The sequence below is a fragment of the Diadema antillarum genome, unplaced genomic scaffold (assembly GCF_040938485.1).
Source record: "Diadema antillarum isolate AM-2024a unplaced genomic scaffold, OU_Dant_1.0 seq00001022_RagTag, whole genome shotgun sequence".
Taxonomy (NCBI): domain Eukaryota; kingdom Metazoa; phylum Echinodermata; class Echinoidea; order Diadematoida; family Diadematidae; genus Diadema; species Diadema antillarum.
Genome location: NW_027271857.1, coordinates 625,668 through 645,429, shown reverse-complemented (window position 1 = coordinate 645,429; position 19,762 = coordinate 625,668). Strand labels below are relative to the sequence as shown.

General features: G+C 39.4%; 1 protein-coding gene across 3 annotated transcripts in view; it reads left to right on the top strand.

Moving 5' to 3' along the window:
• Positions 1–19,762, top strand: part of LOC139742822 (ral guanine nucleotide dissociation stimulator-like 1) — a 74,036-nt gene that overhangs the window by 49,640 nt on the left and 4,634 nt on the right. For all 3 annotated transcript variants that reach the window (XM_071653338.1, XM_071653340.1, XM_071653337.1), the window contains exons 6-15: positions 4,293–4,432; positions 8,469–8,681; positions 9,987–10,090; positions 10,628–10,712; positions 11,598–11,708; positions 12,703–12,828; positions 13,996–14,117; positions 15,827–15,925; positions 16,960–17,374; positions 19,455–19,619. In XM_071653338.1, the coding sequence (XP_071509439.1) occupies positions 4,293–4,432; positions 8,469–8,681; positions 9,987–10,090; positions 10,628–10,712; positions 11,598–11,708; positions 12,703–12,828; positions 13,996–14,117; positions 15,827–15,925; positions 16,960–17,374; positions 19,455–19,619 (1,580 nt within the window). The remainder of the gene's footprint in view (positions 1–4,292; positions 4,433–8,468; positions 8,682–9,986; positions 10,091–10,627; positions 10,713–11,597; positions 11,709–12,702; positions 12,829–13,995; positions 14,118–15,826; positions 15,926–16,959; positions 17,375–19,454; positions 19,620–19,762) is intronic.

Sequence of the window (19,762 nt, the reverse complement as noted above, 5' to 3'; positions counted from 1 at the left end):
TTCCCCTGTATTGGATGTCGGTGTAATAACTCATCATGTCTGTGACCTGGCCATGAGAAACTTGAATTAGAAGTGACAGCTTAAATGAGAATGACATGCAACACCTGCCTGAGGTTACGTAGACAGTGTAGTACAGGAGGGACCTGGGCTTGCCTTTGTTGAGTCATCTGGTGCAAAGTTCCCAGGTTCTGACCAGCTTCAGACCCCCCCCCCCTTGCACACACACACACACACACACACACACACACACACACACACACATACACATAGCTAGAAAGAATATTAACAGAAACAAGACGAAACCCACCTTGTGTGTCAAAGTGCTTCATTTCCATTTCATCACATTCAATAATATGTTACTAGGGTGCAATTTAGATGTGAATATTACTTTGCAAGCACAATGTTGACAAACCTTCTATGATGACATGGCTGTTTATTGTACAAAATGCTCTTTCTTATCTTACCCATTTGATAGTCCTATTTTATCAACTTGTGATATAAAAAGCAGTGTACTGAATCATCAATTCAAAGCTTGGGTGAGGTAAAATCTAAGCAAAGGCAGGATGATCTAAAGTTTGGATATTTCATTTCTTGACATTTCCTTTAGCCAACCAATACTTTCACACTTTGCCCATATTTTCACCATTTTCCAAACAGTCGCTTCTTTCAGAGCAACTTCAACAAATGTTGTCCTATGAGCTTTTTTACATAATTTCTCATGTTTAAGTCTAGATCTGTGCAAAAGGCCACTAGCACCATTCATTTTGTCGGTCAAGTTGATATGAGGCACTTGTGATTGGATAAGTAAACAGCATCTTTTGTCTAATGATTAAATGTGAGAATGAAAAAAAAAAATGCATTGATATCAGCTTCTTGCTGTCCCCTGTACTTATCTTGTACAATATTCATAATTCAACATACTGGTACATCTAATAAAAGGAGCCCTTACGTATACCTTTTTCACATGAGTGCCTATTATGTACAGTGTGTACATGTACATTTGTGGAAGCATATTTTGATCTGCAGAGATTGGCACTGCTGTTTTTTTTGATAGGTAAAACTGACAAGAAGTGCATTCTTCATTTTCAAGATTGCATCCCTGGGGGTTATGGAGACACCTCTGACTGATCACCTTCTAGAGGATAAAGATCCATGTTGATATTCATGAGTACAAGATCTGTAGTATCTCATGCAGTTTATGTGATTTGGAATGAGCAGGGGTTTAAATAGCTTCTAGACACCAGTTCTAGGTGTACAATGCTGTAAAATGCTGAGTACTCAATGTGAATTTTCTCCCTGACTACTTTGTTTCAGCATGACATTTACCAGCCCAGGGGAACAGATAAAAAAAAAAAACCCAAAGAAACACCTTTCACAAAATGGAAATGATTAGCAGCAGTCTGTTCCAGCTGCTATCAGGTGAATTGGTAGAGGGGTGATAAAATGAAAGTAGGGTTTAATTAACTACTGATAACAGAGCAGTCATGTGTGGGCTGACTTAGCAGCTCTAATAGAGGAAGTTTCAAGTTTGTTTGTTAGTGGTAACCTTTCATTTGTTTGCCCTGTGAGAGTAATTAGTCTTATCAAACAGGACTTGCTTCCTTTAACAAAATAGTGATTGCCAGTGAACCTGGAAAGCTAACCCTTTAGTTGTGTGTATTATCAGTGTGTACCACGCAGCGGTTACAAATCAGAATATGGGGACTTTTAAGAACATGTCCCAGACAGAGATGACATAACAACAGAAATAACAGAAATTGGAGTCCTTACATCATAAATTCTGTGCAGAAAAAGGACAGGAGAACATGTGTCATGTACGCTTATTTTTCAGGCTTAGAATTCCACTTTCATGTGCTTGGTGCACTGTAGGCAATATTGGCAGAGGGTATGTTATATGATTAAAGTGCTTAAGTGGCACTTCAAAATTTTAATTTTCTGTGCAAATTGTATCCTTTACTCTGTAGAATAATCTTAACAAGGGAAAGTTCAGCATGAGTTTCCTGGTTCAAAGCAGAAGATAGTGTGGAAATTCACAGGGCGTATCGTCGGCCTTATGCCAAAAGGGCACTAATAGTGTACAAAGTCTATGGTGTTAAGGGCCTTTTGGCATAAGGCCGATGATATATAAAGTACAGGTTTTGGAATTGAAACACTGTATAAGCTGTTATTTTCACAAGGGGTTAATTTTCATGAATTTCGCAAATCACTATTGCACCTCGAATTTAACAACACACGAAAATGTCGTCCATGCTTTGTCAATTCGCAAAATCAACATCTCGCGAAAATGTCCATGATCTCCTCATTCGCGAAAATATCTGTACACAAAAATGACATCTTTATACAGTATCTGAAGACATAGTGTCACTGTACTGTAACATTAGAAATTCTCACATGCATGAAACTTTTGCAAATTTCATTAGGAACCAAGATTTGCAAAGTAAAATGTACCAAAAGTTCTTCTTTGCACAATGTATTGAATACAAGAGGTAATTCGTGAAAGTTTCATGCTGGGAAAAAGGCCGTCAGCTCCAGTTGGCAAAAGTTTCATGGCAAAAATGTTTCTGGTTTTACAGTATACTCTGTGCTTGCTGTACCAAATGAAGAAGAAGGAGAACAATATATGACTGCTGTCACAAAGATAAGAAAGACGAAATATGCTACTTTACAGACAAGAACACTTTCTGTTTCTTTGTTTCCCCAGTTTGTTGCATGGTAATGAAATGTAGAATTCAAGTGTCTATGAAACATAATGTTCCTTTTTTTGTCTTTGTTTTCGTTAAAAAGTAAGTAATGAACAAAACTGAATGACACAGGCTGGCAGACTGTAGGAACACAGCAATGAATGGGTCATTCATTCTCCATGTGGACAATATAAACTGGGTCCTGGCCCTGAGATGTTGCCAGGCTTCTTTCCAGAAGGCAGGGAAGCTGACCTGTGGTCCTGTCATTCTTTTCACTGTCGCTGATTGACATTGAGTTTTAATGCATTGCCATAGCCTAGCTTCCAGCCCACAACAGAAATTTCCTTGCTACTGAATGACAGTGTTTCCACTCAATACAATGGCTTCATCTTATTTGTGAGTACAGACAAACAAACTTCAAAAGAAATAGTATCCCCTGCCCAGTGTATGCCACCATTTGTCATAGTGAATATTTTTTAGGCAAGTATATCATTGGAATGGGACTTCTTTTCTTTCTTTCTTTCTTTTTTTTTTTTTTGGGGGGGGGGTAGCCTGGGAAGCAATGCACCTCAAAGCTTAGAGGCAAGAATAGTACCTCAGAATAATCAGTAACGTGATAGGAAGTGAAGTGAGTGGAGAAGTGAGTAGATCGTGCATGGCTCCTGTTGACTTGTTATGACAACATGCTAAAGCCAACTACAATGTGTACACTTTCAGTTTGTCTCACCATTCAACACAGCAAATCAGAAACAAAAATGAAGGCAGTATGCCTTCAATGTTTGTACGCACATATGCCTCCACCACTTTCAGTATCTAGGAAACATATATGTACTCTATCTACACTGTATAACGACTCACAAGTTTCTTTGATTATTTTCTCCATAGAATACCATGAAATGAATATTCACTATTCCTACAATTCACAGAATGCCATTTTTATTTTGCGCATACTGGATGTGTATTTATGAAAACTCACTCTTTCTAGTTATATTTTACCTTCTGAGAGATTAAACGGAAGTAATTCCATATAATTCAAGGCATATTTTTATTATGGTACACATACACATGAGGAAACAAAGTGCACAGTGCATATGACCTTTTAGCCAGACTTCTTGTTATGTAAATACATGGCAAGCAATATGAAATGATAATGATGATAATATTCTTATTGCAATCATTGAAATATCTAGTTGTATTCTATGCCGGTCTAAAAGTTGGGTAATCTAGCTATGATTGGCAATGTATGCAGAAATGAGATTTCTGGAAGCCAGCGTAATGGAATTAGGTATACACCATGCACAGGAAGTGCAGAAGTGACACAGTGCATGCTGTTGGCTTTGTGGCAGTGCCTTGGCTCTCACTGAACATTCTTGTTGAAGGTTTACATACAGACTTGTTTGACTAAACTACATTGTATATCTGAATACAGCATGGCCACTTTTGATGTCAGGAATATACAAAATGTTCCAACATTAGCCCCACTAGATTGGATGTCAAACTATTTAGATCTCAGTTCCCATTTAGTCATAGTATATTACCATGTCGTATCTATCATTAACTACAACAATTAGATAATGTTAAACTGTGTGTGTCTTGTGTTGTATCTTACAGAGACCATTCCAGAGAAGCCCAAGTTCCAGTTCTCTGTCAATGACGAGGTAGACTTCATGATGCTGGGGACGGTGGGATTCCAGGAGATTCGGGAGATTGACAGTCGGCTGCTGGCGGAGCAGCTGACCCTCATTGAGGCTGTACGTCCCATTCGTCTGTCTGTCTGTCTGTCTGTCTGTCTGTTGATTGCTATTAGCCCCTGTACAAGTGTCATGGGGTTGTGTAGTGATGAGGTTATCACATGTCAAGTGTGATTTCCTATTGAATGTATTGCATCATTTGATGTATAGTATAAAGGTTTAACATTTAATGTGTGATATTGAAATGGGCTATTACCATCTTCAGGCAAAGAAATTGCATTGACCTCAAGAACATATGTGACCCGCGACAACGGTTTCAGGCAAAAGTCGCAAGAGCAAATTCCCTCCTAGGCAGGGTACAAAGATTTTGACCATTATTTTTGTCGATTTAGGTTTTTTGCAGAAATCGAATCTTTGATATGTTTCCTACATCTACACTAAATTTAATTGCATAAGACTAAGTTTTTCCTATCGAAAATGGAATTTTAAGCACGCTATGTTGGATCGCACTCGTCAGTGTCGAGCTTCTTTCGAACGCCGCGCCAATATCCCCAGCGTTGCTACGGCGCAGGGTCTCGCACGCGATTGGCTGGTTCGACGCACACATTTACATAATTGGGCTTTCGGAGACACCAGTTGCAGCGTTTGGGGAATGCTTTGTCCACGCGTGCACGATTACATGCTCCATTGTTCTTGGTATAGTGGTTTGGGCGCTCGCTCTGTTGTGCGTGCTCTTCGTTTGGCTTTCTATCCAAACTATTCTACCGCAATGTTCGACAACGGAAGTGAAACAAAAATCATGTAGCATAACATAATCGTGTGAAAAGAAAACTAAATATTCTCAAATTTGTCTACTTGCACATATAGTAAAAATTATGACAGCAGACTGACTCAATGGAAGGTAGATGAGAGGAAAGGAGCGGTCACATGTGACCAATTATATTCAAATACTACACGTCAAGTTCGCACCAAACTAACGAGTCGTGTTTGTTTGTTTGTTTGTTTGTAATTGTTTTATTTAATTAGCACCACCGAACAAAGCAACATATGCATGTCTTGTAAAAGCAAAACAAACAGGAAGCGTGACCCTTGCCAGCACTAGCAATTTTCTGCCTTCAAAAGGGTCGCCAATGATAAAGACAAATCAACCACAATGAAAACGCGATTTGGAAATGTGTGGATTCGCCACCGCTCCTGTTACATGCACACGGTCATGGCGTGTGGATGCCATTGCGTGATGCGTGCACTATACACATGTACATGTACACCATACGTGTAATTATCGTATTCGCCATCTTGAACGACGTACTGGTAAACAAACCCGAGCGAAACGCATTGTTTTTCGGCTCCATACGCTGAGCTCCGAGGAAGGTGCCCGGGAAATTTGACTCTCTCAGTGAGCCAATCAAAAGGCGATGTGGTTGCTAGAGGCGGAGCTTAACATCAATTGGCACCATCGTACGGATGGGTGATTCTCCCCTCGCATCGCCGCTCGGACATTGTCTTTGAGAAAGAGGTGAATCTTCAAAGCCTGTTTTCTCGCAATTTTGTCAGGCTAACAACTTAAAAAGTGTATTTTATTTCTCTTTCTATGCCCACTTATGGTGCCGTAGAATACAAGTGTTTTATATCAATGCAAAGCTTAGGAAATGGGCAGTGTGATTCAGTGAAAAAATTAATTTTCAAAATTCCCAACCTTTGCCTGAAACCGTTGTCGCCGGTCACATATTAGTAAATGCATTCATTAAAAGACATCCTAAGGTTAAACTAGAGTTAGGGCAACTTGCTTCTGCAAATTTCTTTTGCTATTTATTGTATGAACTTTGCAAGAGCTTTCAGGAAAGGGATGTTGTAAAATTATCCTTTGTTTATTCTTGGTGCTCAAAGAATGTCCCAGAAACAAAGGATGAAAATGACAGACAGTTCATTGAATGAATACATCATACCCATTTCATTGTTTGATTAGGGGCATGTGAGATGGAAACAATTTGACTCAGGAAGCTGCTGGAGAAAACCAATATTATAAACCAAAAACTCACAAAAAAATAAATGTAAGTTAAGGATTACCATCACTTTGTTTTTAAACTCTCAGGCCCGAATTCACGAAGGTGGTACAAATGAAACCATAGTTTAACCCTAATCAGGCTGGGCTTTTTTGGCTATGCTATATCGGGGGGGGGGGGATTCCGCCCCCCCTTCAGATCTCGCCTATGGAACGCGTGATCGCGCCGAAAATCGGCACACGCGACGCCCGCGACGTATACTATCAAAATGTATGGTTGCTTTCTCCAAAAAATTTTTCTTATATTTTATATTAATTAATTATTGTAATTTATGCATAAAATCAGTTTTGGGCTCTAAATCACTTATTAATGCTCTAATTAAGCTAATTTATTTTTAAAAATATTTCTTGTATCATTCTCCTGAGACATAGGATAAAAAAAAAATCTGTATTGAAATTAATTTCTTATGTATTTGATTGTTTTTTGAATTTTTTACGTATTTCTTTGTTTTTCGACCTTTTGTTTTTGTTTGTTTTTTGGCCAAAATTTGTCACAGACATTTTTCGAAGCTTTATTATGCTAAAATAAATTAATTTCGTCCATTCTAAGTCAAGATATGAATTCTTATGTGAATTAATTGAAAAAACACAATTTGCATTGGATTTGTACACAAAATCACGTTTTGGAGCAAATTTGGGGTTGACAAATTTTTTTCGAACGGGCGTCGCGTCAAAACGGTACATGCGGGTGCAACAATTTTGGTCTCAAAAGTTGCGCGATACTTGAAAGAAAAAAGTCATGGAACATCGCGGCAGGAGCTTATCGCGCTGCGAAGATATTGCGCGAAACGTCGAGGGGGGGCGGATTCCGCCCCCCCCAGCCTGATTAGGATTAAACCATGGACAAAAACCATGGAGCGCCAATTGTCGCATGGAATAGTTCATTGTGAAATCAGTCATTTCGTGGATGGAATGATTATTTTGTAACGAAATGACAATATTTTGTAACTAAATGAACATTTCGTCCACGAAATGATAATTTCTTTAACGAAACGGTCATTTTGTCGACGAAATGACCAATTTCGTAACAAAATATTCTGTGTGACACTTGGCGCTCCATGGTTTTTGTCCATGGTTCAAACCATGGTTTCATTTGTACCACCTTCGTGAATTCAGGCCTATGTCTTTCATGTCCACCTTATGATAATCATTGGATTTGAAGTAGGGATATTTGGAAATGTGGACTATTGCCTTGTTATGTCTCTGCCCACATAGAGTATTTAGCGGGTATGGGTGAGTGGAGGGAAAGGGGCAGTCTGCTGTGTTGAGTCAATGAGACAAGTTTTCTTGCAGTCAGTGAATTGTGGTGACATTATGACAGTTGTGGATGAGTCAGCAAGACTATCCCAAGACTCTTAATAAGTACAGTGAGATCTTAGAACTGTTAGGGACATACAATGTGTGCATCCAGGTACTGCTGTGAGAATGGGGAATGCATCCCTGGATTTAGGAAAAAAGTTTGGAACACGGAGAAACAGAGGCACATGCCAGGAAGCAATGTGGTCTAGATATCCTCCTGTTACAGGCACCTGGGTCTTGTGTTCAAAGTGTTCAAATGCCCTGCCAAGACAAAGAATTTTTACTGGCTGGGCAAGAAGAAGTTTGCTGAAGAAAAAAAAAAGTTCCACGACACCTAATTTAGAACTTGTGCATTATACTGATGTGTGAGATGATGTGAGAAGATGCATCGTTTTTCTCTGTCACCAAGCTCATATTGAAGAATTTGACCAAACAAGCAAAAATATGTTTACTCCACAACAAATTGCTGCCATTTTAGATATAATTGTAAACTAAGAAGAGATACTGATCAAGTTCTGGTACTGTGCTGATATTTAGATTTGATAAACTTGAGATGATATCTAGTATAGTAGGAAGTAAAATTAATATTTTTTAATTTATATTTTTGCTGCTATCAGGCACTGTTTTGCAGTTCTGGTACTGTGCTGATATTTAGATTTGATAAACTTGAGGTGATATGTAGTATAGTGGGAAGGAAAATTAATATTTTTTCGTTTATATTTTTGCTGCTATCAGGAACTGTTTCGCAAAGTGATCCCACAGCACTGTCTGGGCTCCATCTGGTCTCGGAGAGACAAGAAGAGGGGCGTGGACCCTGTCACCGTCATAGCAACTGTCAATCAATTCAATGACATCACCATGAAGGTGATGTCCACCATTCTTGAGGACAGAGGGCTTCGGCCATTGGTCAGAGCGTCCATCATCACAAAATGGATTGAGGTAGCCCAGGTGAGTAAAAGTGTCCTCCTATGATGTCCCCTCATGTCAGATCCATACATTTATGCAGATCTAGCCTATATGTAGCCTGTTATCAATTTGAAGATTTCTTCAAATATGACAAAGTGAAAAAAAAATACACTCTCTGTAGTCCGCAATGACAATGCTAGTAAACATATAAGAACATTTGATTTGTCATACAAAATTGAGGGTTTGCACTCTTTCCTGTAAAAACAGCCCGAAATGATGAAGAATTCAAAATAAGATAATGGAAGAAGAGTGTCAAATTTCACTCATGTGATTAGCAGCCACTTGCCATTGAACATTTTTTTTTTTTAATGAGGTAAAGGCAGGCTGTCAGGTGAGGGGCACTATTCAAAAAAGTTTATTCAGGAAACACTCATTGAATTCGGTTAAATGGGCCTGCAATGCGTACTACATGCTTGGCAGCTGGCTGGTGCCTCAAGTCACTGAGAGAGAAGTATCCTGTGTGGAATTAGACATGTTTGGTTGGCCTGGCCCCTTCCTATATCAGTTATTCTTTTCAACTCTTCTCCTACCTGACCAAGGTTTGATATTAAGAGTATATCACCCTTAATTCCAGTATGTAGGATGACATCTTTACAGAATAAAGAGAAACTTGGATTTGAATGTGGGGTGACTTCTAGGTCACGAGTTTAATGTTTAGAAATGAACTCGGCTGGGTATTAAACTTTAACTTGATCGCCATCAGTGCAGTGATGTATGGTATTAGTGTGGTAATCTTTTTCATATGGGCATGCATGATAATCAGTCAGCAGACAAGATTTTGATACTGGTTATGAGCAAGCTTATGAAATGAATTAGTTGTCCTAGAGTTGGATTTATTCCAGTTTTGCTGTAGAAATGGCACAGTGACTGCTTTCGACTGTAGAAGAAATATGCCAGTAGAGTTGAATACATTGCACTCCTGTTATAATGAGCACGGTTACAACGAAATTATGCTACATTCAGATAAAGATTCAGTATCCAAAATCATTGTCTGAATATCTTTATATACCAGATAATTTATCTGTTTGGCTATGAAAGAAAAAAAATGATGTAATGAAAGAAAACCGCATGTCCCAAGGACTTTGTTATAACGGGAGTTATTAACGGGAGTTACTTGTACGCAGTTCTCATAAGAGCGTGCGCAGGTTTATCAGCATTTCAATCAACATAACTTCTTTCATCTTATATAGCTGTGCAAATTTGACAAGTTTGATTAAGTGAGGCTGCACATCTCATACATCAAACAACCAACATGCACTTATCAGAGACTTTGTCCCATCTCACCAGACTTGTCGGGAGCTCAAGAATTTCTCATCATTGAAGGCCATCATCTCAGCACTTCAGTCTCATCCCATCTACAGACTGAGGCGAGCGTGGAACATGGTTCCAAAGTGAGTCTGTCGTAGTAACCATCCAAAATTTTCATCCTACCATCAGCTATCCCAGACTCAGCAAGAACACAGTGTCTTATGTGTGATAAGAGTACTTTTATCTGAGCACTACATAATGCTTTGTTCTTTCTAGGACATTAGCATAGAGGTAAGAGACTGGCAGAGTTTTCTTCCCATAAACCATAACAGTGATCTCAGACCAATGAAATGAAGTGTACCACAACCCAGCTAAAACTTGTGAGATTGCTGAATACTGCAGTAGAGCTGTGGAGCTGGAACCACTCCAACAGGCAGTGAATACATTCATATGTGTTAGAGTTGTTTTTGTGAGACACATCACCAAAAAGAAGGAGTGTTTTTGGTCAATTTTCTGGTGATTAATTCAAAAATTACATGAACAAAGTTTTTAGTGGGAGACAATCTGTTTGCATACATTGTCTTTATCATCATTAACAGCTGCTCTATAGATGGTAGTTTGATATCAGAATGATTATTGTAATTCCACCCATTTCTCTGTGAATGCTTTGTCTTTGCTAGATCCAGTTTAGCCCTCTATGAGGATCTGGCCAGTATCTTCCATGATGACAACAACTTTGAGACGTGGCGAGAAATCATCAACAAGGTAGGGATCTTAGGAATCAGGGAGAAGTGGCATGTGTTGTAGCACTTTATTATGAATATAACTTTATGTGTGATTTTACTTGTCTGATTTATAATCAAGACTCACGATATTTTGTTCATTTTAATTATTCACGGTGCTCCCAGTGATAACGTTATCACAGGTTAGTTCAATCCTACCTACATCTTTACATTTGATATGTTGGTTTGCTAATGTCTACAACTGGAAATTCTAGCAAGTTTCACAGAAAAAAACAAACAAACAAAAAAGGAAAACTTAAAGGGACTGTACAGTACTGGTTGAGGTAGGGACTCATGTTTTTGAACATTCCTAAGTGAGATAATGAAAAGCCTCTTTTGAAATATGAAAGAGCATGTAATTTTAAGAAGGATTCAACGCTTATTTGATGAAAATTGTTTTTCAAATGGCCGAGATATCCAAAAAAGTGCTAATAATAAAAGGCGACATGCCACAACTTTATTAGGATCTCTTTGTTTCACCTTGTTTTTGGATATCTCAGCCATTTCCAAACCGATTTTCATCGAATAAACTTTTGATACCCCTTAGAACTGCATGCTCTTTGACATCTCATAGAGTGGTTTTTGAATTTCTCGCAAAACGTTAAAAGCTAAATCTTTACCTCGACCAGAACTGTACACACCCTTTAAGACCTTCTTATTGCACCTGCATATTGAATGGTTGAGGACAAAGTGCAATAATAGTGTAGCACTTTCTTCATGTGCTTTAAAATCAGCAGCTAGAATTTACATGACTGCACAAAAAGCAAATTACTCAAATAGTGCAGGCAGTATTAGTCATCAGGAGGGGAGTTTTACCAGAGCATTTCTGACATTTATTACAAATGATGTTATTCTTTTTCAACCATAGGAGGGGACAGCCAAGTTTGCTTCCGTATCACCAAGGAGCAGCAAAAAGACAACGCGATCCTTGAAGAAAATGATGAGCTCAGATAAGCTGGTAGTTCAGAGGAGAGAATCAGTAAGCATTGTGTTCTTACAATTATCTCTTGTCTCAGGATATAAGCTTTGTTACTTTGGACCAATTTAGTCATTCAGGCACGTATTTGTCCTTAACTCAATTTTTTGACATATGCATACACTTATTTGGATTCAGATATTTATCCATTTTTGTTTGTTATTTGTTGGCATTTAATCCTGAAGTTTGTTGTAGAGTTTACCTTTAAGAAGAAATGCTGAATGGCCTTGTGACTGGCAAAAAAAAAAAAAAAGCTACCTGGAAGTTTGCCAGAAAATTGGCGAGGGGAAGGGGGGGGGGGGGGGTATTAGCATGCTTATGGATGCATGATGTGGTTAGTAGTGCTTTGAAAGTCATAAAGCTTACGTCAAGCAGGAGGAAGTATAGAATAGTGCAAAAGTGATGTGGGTTTACTGGATGAAAAACAAGCTCTTGTGTCTAAAACCTTTTTACAAAGATGCATAAACATATTGAGTGAATTGGAAGACAGTATAATTTGAGTTGGTTATTATGATTTATTCAGGATGCTTAAATTTGAGATACTGTAAAAGTGGAAATTTTCGCGGTGTTGAAATTTTCGCGCATTTTCGCGCAACCAGAAACTAGCGCGAAAATAAAAGCCCGCGAATATTTTTTCCTTGCCATATGTTCCTGTGCGTGACGTCTTGATTCCGCGGAATTAAAAACACGCGAAACTCTTCTGACCCGGCCAAGCGCGAAAAATTAGTCGCTGCGAAAATATCCACTTTTACAGTATTATGTCGCGAGTCTTTGTTCATGCAACTGCGGTGGAGTGCAGCTCTTACCTGTTGTAAGTCATTATTCTTGACAGGCAGGAATTTTTTCCAGACCAATTTCTCTGTGTTCAATAGTTATGAGTACATGATTTATCTTCATCTGTGGATCTGATGTATCAGAGAACAAGTTTGATTCAGTTTCTAATACTAACATGTCTGTCATTGTTTAATACCCTTTATCTCACCCTCTTGCTTTCCAGTGGCATGGTAAGGTGAATGGAACAGTGCCGTACCTTGGAACCTTCCTGACAGATTTGATCAAAATCGACACTGCCTTCCCGGACACTGTAGACGGCCACTTAATCAACTTTGAGAAGAAGAGGAAGGTAAAATGAAATAAAAGTAGAGACATAACTTGCTAAACAAGGTCTAATCCATGCAGGTATCGTGATTTGGGTTCGAGTCTGCAGCGTGGCAGTTGAATTTAGAAATGATAGCTAGAATTCTGTAGAACTTCTGATATTCTAACATTGAGAAAGGAATGTTCTTGTTTAAGTGCTGGTGTCAGATGAGAACTTTGCTGATAGTATGATGGACGAGTGATCAGTGATCATTAGCAGGCTTGAAAGTTGGTTGACTGTCTACATGAGCCACTGTATGATGATATGAAATACAGTAAAACCTGTCTTTTTATCAGTGGCCATTCAACAGAGACAAAAAATGTGGCCTTTATAGACACGTGGCTGCTATGGTCAGGGTCATTAACAGGTGGCCACTAGGGCAGGTTTGACTGGACACTGATACATGCTAGATTTGCAGATACACAATCAAGCAGTACACTTTAGCAACATCAAAAAAAAAAAGAGGAGAAACTGATACTTTAAAAGTAGTGAACTGTGTGTAGCAGACTTGACTTCAGAACAAACCTTGGCATTTGACATGAAAGCTAGCAATCAGTAGCAACCCCCTCAATACCTACTTCGATTGTTAGTGTTGGATGTTGATTGATTGCTAAAGTATGGCAACTAATGACTCTTAAGTTTTTAATGTTATTTTGTCCTGGTGTGATTTTGTTTGGAGGAATCATGTTAGCCTTTTAGAGGATGTGGTCTAATCATAGGAAATTTGCCTTGGAAGTCAAACATCCCTGAAATTATGTTCGCTTTTTGGAAAAGAAAGGAAAGAAAACTTCACTCTAGGAAGTCAAAAGAGGTTACGGATTAATTCATGCAAAGTGTTGGATCTCATTATTTCAGAGTTGACAGACACTTGTACGTACATTCAATCATGTCTTGTTTTTGTTTGAGCTAGAAGAGTGCAGCAGCTTCCACTGTGCTGCCTCATTGCTCAAGTGCCATGATGTAAAATATTTCCCTGTACCCTAACTACTGTGAACCAAAAATAATACAGGCACAATGCATTCACTGATGCACTGCACACAGAAATTAGGTCAAGTAAGTAAAACTAGAACTCTTCTGTAGAACTTATCCTCTCAAAACTCACATATATTTCACCTTGTTTCATATATTGATTTTTTTTATTCATTTGTCTAGGAGTTTGAGGTAGTTGCCCAGATCAAACTGCTTCAGATGGCCAGCAAGAACTATCAGATCTTGCCCAACGACAAGTTCCTGGAGTGGTTCAATGAGATCCATGTCCTGACATACCAAGAGTGGTAAGTCTTGGTTACAAGTCCCTTCAGTGCCTTCATAGAAATAATGAACCTCACACTGATCACATCCAAAGAAACTCATAAAGAAATCTGTAGTGAGCTTCAGGCTGCAGATTGTGATTTTCCATGTTTTAATAATTCTGTAGTGTCCTGTGGGAAGTGTGAAGGCGCCAACTGGTGTCACCATGCTGCTGTTTCCCCTGTTCATGTTAAAGTAAAAGATGATAGACGACTGAAATGATCAGTGCTCTGATTCTAATGTGGGAAATCTATTCCAAGACAGAGAAGAGAAGAGAGAAATGCATGTTGTAGAAAATTTATGGAAATCTGTTTTCTTTTATGAATGCAGGTGCGCATTACTCAGGTACTCTTGCATTACCTATCACATTACCTATCACTAGAGAGAGCAACATTCAAAAGATATTCAGATATCTTCATTCTCTCACTCTCAGTACTAATGATAGAGGACACTTTGTTCGAAATCTGTAAAATTATGACATCTAAAGCAAATATTGTAGTGGTTAACCACTGAGAAAAAACGAACAAACAACAGGATGAAGTACTTACTGGTATTTAATTTGTTCAAATTTAGGCTTCCATAGTAAGAAAATCTGAAGCATTCTTTTTGATATTGATGTATAGAAAAACAACAACTCTGTGGTGTGTTTAATGGATTAACTACTATCAATCTCTGCAAAAGATCGTATAAAAGTGTCCATGTCAAAACTTGCTGAAAGGGCTATGACCTGGAATAATATTTTTAAAGAATACATGTTTTCATGTTTGTTTGACAAAATGATGAAAAAGTCATATCAAATCATATCAAATCAAATATGATGTCAAGTGATGTAATTTTGTTACATTGATATTCCAGCAAAAAAAAAAGAAAAAAAAATTATGGCAGTGCAGAAATGACAATTTCCAAGAGCTGTGTTGGTGTGCTCTCAATGAATAACTATTGCATGCCAGTAGGCTTCCAGGCAATATGTTTGGAGGTTGATATACTAATGATGCACAGGTTAGAGTGTGTTAGTGAAGGTGCGGCGCGCTCGAGAGTATTGACAATGGTGCATGTTTGCAACCGTTGTCAATACTCGAGAGTGAGCCGCACCTTCACTAACGCCACGAAATAATCCTGTGCATCATTAGTTTTATAAAATGGGTCGAAAACTAACAGCATTATTCACGTACCTTTGTGGGTCAATACCAGTCAGCTACATGTAGCACTCGCTCAAAAGTCAAGATGTCCGAAGATGTTCGTCCCAAACATTTACGCACGTCGCACTCGGAAATCCCGCACACTCACCTAGTACTGTACGTACGTATAAGAGTATACGTACGCCACGTACTGTTATGCATAAGAAAGGCCGCCGGCTGTTGTGGCAGCCCGCGGCCCGAACTAGAAGTTGTTTACAGGATTGACAGCGCGTATAGTAGCGCGTGACGCACTTGTAACAACTGATTGAGTGCGCACTGCTAGTGTAAAACATTGTGACGTACGTCAGGCCAGGGAGGTGGAAGAGAGACTCTTCTTAGTGCTTACCTGAAGAAAATAATGCACGCACACGTGACTCATTTCAGCGCTTCCAATTGGCTACATTCTTGAACCCATTTTATAATAATCAATAACTGTATGTGATATAAATGCTAGAATTCTTTGAGGTTATTGTGACTGCATGTGTGCCATTATATATTTCTTCTGCAATACTCAGCTGTGAGCAATCTGAGAGGGTTGAGACCCCCAATGCAATACCCAGCTCAGCACCAACTACACCCACTCTCCTGAAGACGGACAAGCCCAAGATGAACAGGTGGGTCAGACATGTCATGGGTGTGTGATATCTACCTAAGTAAATGTCAATATCAATACATATCTCTTCATATCTTTCTTTTAGCCCATTTATATTTCTCTTGATAACAATCTTTTCAAAACTCAAGGGGTACTAACTGTACAATACCATGAACTCTTAACATTGTTTAAGGTTCTCAACTCCAGGGGACCTTTAATAGATGATCTAAGTTTATGAGTTGTTGTTGCTGCAACTACAATTATTGCAAAAACATTCTGAGAAACTTCTGTGCTTGAAATAGGCATCTGATGTCTATCTGTCTTTTTTAAACATATAGGATATCAGGGGCGATCCAGGAATTCTGTAAAGGGGGGGGGGGGGGGCGTGACTAATATTTCTGGTGCCACTTCCGGGTTTCATTTCATTTTTTTTTTCTTTTTATTTCTTCTGTTTTTGACGAAAATCAAAGGGGGGCATGCGCTGGTTGCACCCCCCTCTGGATCCGCCCCTGGATAGAGTAATACTTTCAGATAGTTACCAAGAGCTTTATGTCTTGTCTGTTGTATCCATTTAGGAAGTGATGATGCTATGGTAGATGCTCTTTGGAATCATGTGCAATTCCTTATTTTAAATCATTTCAGTATGTTATCATTGTGGTAACTTACATGAAAGAAGTCATATGACCAGTTCATTTCCAATGTTCTAAAAACTGTTTTTGACTTTGATATTGTCCCCATTCTTAACCCAAGACTAAGTCCTACTAATCTGAACTCTCCTGACTGTACCAGAAGGAGAATTTTCACCACCTCACCCCGACTGGCAAGACCCAAATCTACCCCAGCCAGACCCTTCTTGCATCGCCCCAGATCTTGTCATAGCCCAAGTGATGCTGATGTGGCCCCTTCCCTGAGAAAGCCATGTCACTCCATTTCTGGCACCTCCCCATCCACCCCACGCCGTGGGGCCTTTCTCCCCACTCTCTGCTCCACCCTTTCCCCATCTCCTCAGACCTCCTGCCCCAACCCGCGTCTCTTGCTTACCCCTTTCCTCTCCAGAAAGTTCTTCAGCTTCACGGCTGAGGATTACAAGCACCGCACATGCCCCACCAACTGCAACCCTTCCAATACCAATAGTAACAGCAGCAATGGGCACAGCAGCAGTGACAGGGGAATCCCGGTGCGGAGTCGGACCGGTCATGGTGCCAAGAACCACAGCAGCACCAGCAGCATCAGTAGTACCTCGTCAACACCATCTTCGGAGGACAGCATTAGTCTTGCCAGCATAGACAATCACCTGCCATCCTCCACCATGGCATCAACGTCATCTTCATCCTCCTCTTCATCGTCGTCGTCGTCTTCAACTTCCACATCAGGGTCCACGTCTATGTCAATGTCATCAACATCAACGGAAGGCAGCAGCAGGGATTCCAGTCTCATATCGGTGGAGAACAGTCCTGCCAGGCCCCCAAGGGTAAGGACTTTCTCCCCAGCAGACCTCCCTGTCTCACGTGGAACAGACCCCATTAGGAGTAAATAGGACTGAAGGATGTGAAGCAAATAATCGTGAATTTGTTTAATGTCATGATAGATGGGAGATGCCATGGGGTTGGGAGCTATGAGGAAATTGGCTTTATTCTAGCCCATTGATCATCTCATGTTTCAGACTAAACACACAACTTAGTTTATGTTGCTAATACTGTAGAAGTGGATATTTTCGCGCGACTAATTTTTCGCACTTGGCTGGGTAAGAAGAGTTTCGCGTGTTTTTAATTCCATGGAATCAAGACACAAAGTACAGGAACATATGGCAAGCAAAAATGTGACCCGCTACAACAAAAGGATCCGAAAGTCGGGGAGGACAATTTTCTGAAAATGGCATAACATTATTCCCATACTCTTCTACTTTAATTTCATTTATAGCCTTACTCATAAAAGCGCTCGGTTGCGGAGATATCGATGATTTTATTAGTGCATGTCAAGTGGTTGAGGAAATTAGAGTTTCGAGAAAAATGCCTTCAAAGTTTTCCTTCCAACGCTATCATGATCAAGGGAAGGCGAGTCAGTTTTCACTGCTTGACAATAGAAGGCATGCTCCTAGTGACCTCCGTGATGTTCATTCAAGCTTAGCGCCAGCGGTCTACGCAGTACCAATCAGTAATCAGGATGTCACGCACTGACCAATAAGATCACTCCCTCGTTGCTAGGGAAGGAGTCTAGCTGCGGCGCTAAATCCAAATCTTCTTCACACGTTTCTGTTACTTTGATAGTCGGAAAATCATGACCCAGAAAAATGCTGATTTTTTGCCTTTCCTTTAGCTTCGAAATTTCGCCAGATGATAGACAAAACATTAGACTACAAAATTATGCCAAAAACAGAAATCCAGTTGTTTTGACCAATTTTGATGATGTGACTTCAAACTCGATTTTCTCGGCTTAGCCGTCAGCGACTTTAGGACCCTTTTGTTGTAGCGGGTCACAAATATTCACATGATTTTATTTTCGCGCTGGTTGCGCAATATGCGCGAAAATTTCCATTTTTACAGTAAAACATCCATGTGATAAAGGCAACTGGGAAAGTCTTTAGTTTTCAAAGAATGGAAGAATATATGGAATTATTTATTTACTGCGTGACGATTGTATGATTAAAGCCAATGATTTTATCCAGAAACACACAATGACTTAACACTAAATTGCCGTCTTCTGATAAATTTAAGTGAAAATTTTTCAAAGCGTGTAGGGTAGGGCTCCTCCCTGGCAGTGTTGTGCAATCAATACTTGATATTCAGGGAGGCTGTTCAAATAAACAAAATTCTTGTGTTGAGCTGTTTTATTGCAGCTGATTGACAAATTGCCTTACGTTGATGTGCAGTAAATAATTAATCCAATGAAAAATTATGTTGATGAAGGGCAATTAGTCAATCAGTTGCAATAAAAACAGCTCGATGCAAGAATGTCATTTATTTGAATAAATACCGGTACACAATACCTGCTGCATGCTATCAGGATTAGGACCAGCACTGGCTGTCAAGCGGAAGCTGTATGTATGTATGTATGCACATGATCTTTTTATCATGGCTACTTCTAAAACACTCATTAATTTGGTGCTTATTTACTTCGATGTAGGGCAATATGTCAGTCAAGGAAATTAAAAAATCTGTTGTTGAGTACTGTATACGCCGAATATTTCGCGAGGTTTTTATTTTCATGAATTTCGCTAGTCAGGTGCTATTCGCGAAATTAAAGACACATGAAAATATTGACTCTGATCCCGATATGAATGTGACGTATGCATGTACACTTCTCCGTTTAGTACAGGACTCCACAATCGCGAATTTAACCACTCGCGAAATCGTTGGGAAGTCCTGATTTGCAAAAATTTAGACTAGTGAAATATATGCCATATACAGTATTATGTCATCCACCATCAAGTACAAATAAATGATTTTGAATAAGAAAGTGTTATTTCAATGTTTTGTATTTACTCTTTTGCCCGAATTCATTGCCTTCATTTGAATGAAAAAAGTCTTCTTCTCTGCTTTCTTCACCCCAAGCCCTTGAAAGCTTCCCTGTCCCTAGCCTGCTTGCCAACCCTGAATCGCCAGTCATCCAGTTCCTGCCTCTATGAATTCCCATCGGAGTCCTGCCGCATCATTCGGGTTGGGCTGGATGAGAGCCTACAGCAGGAGGGAGATGGTAACATCTACCGGAGTCTCGTGGTAAGCCCCGCCCTTGGGATGTTAGTGTGTGCAGCATTTTGTAAGGCATCAGATGATGTACTCAATGTTTAGAAGATATCACCAAGTACACTAGTGCAAAGGAACACTGATATATGTGAGAAATACAAGCATTGGTCATGCTA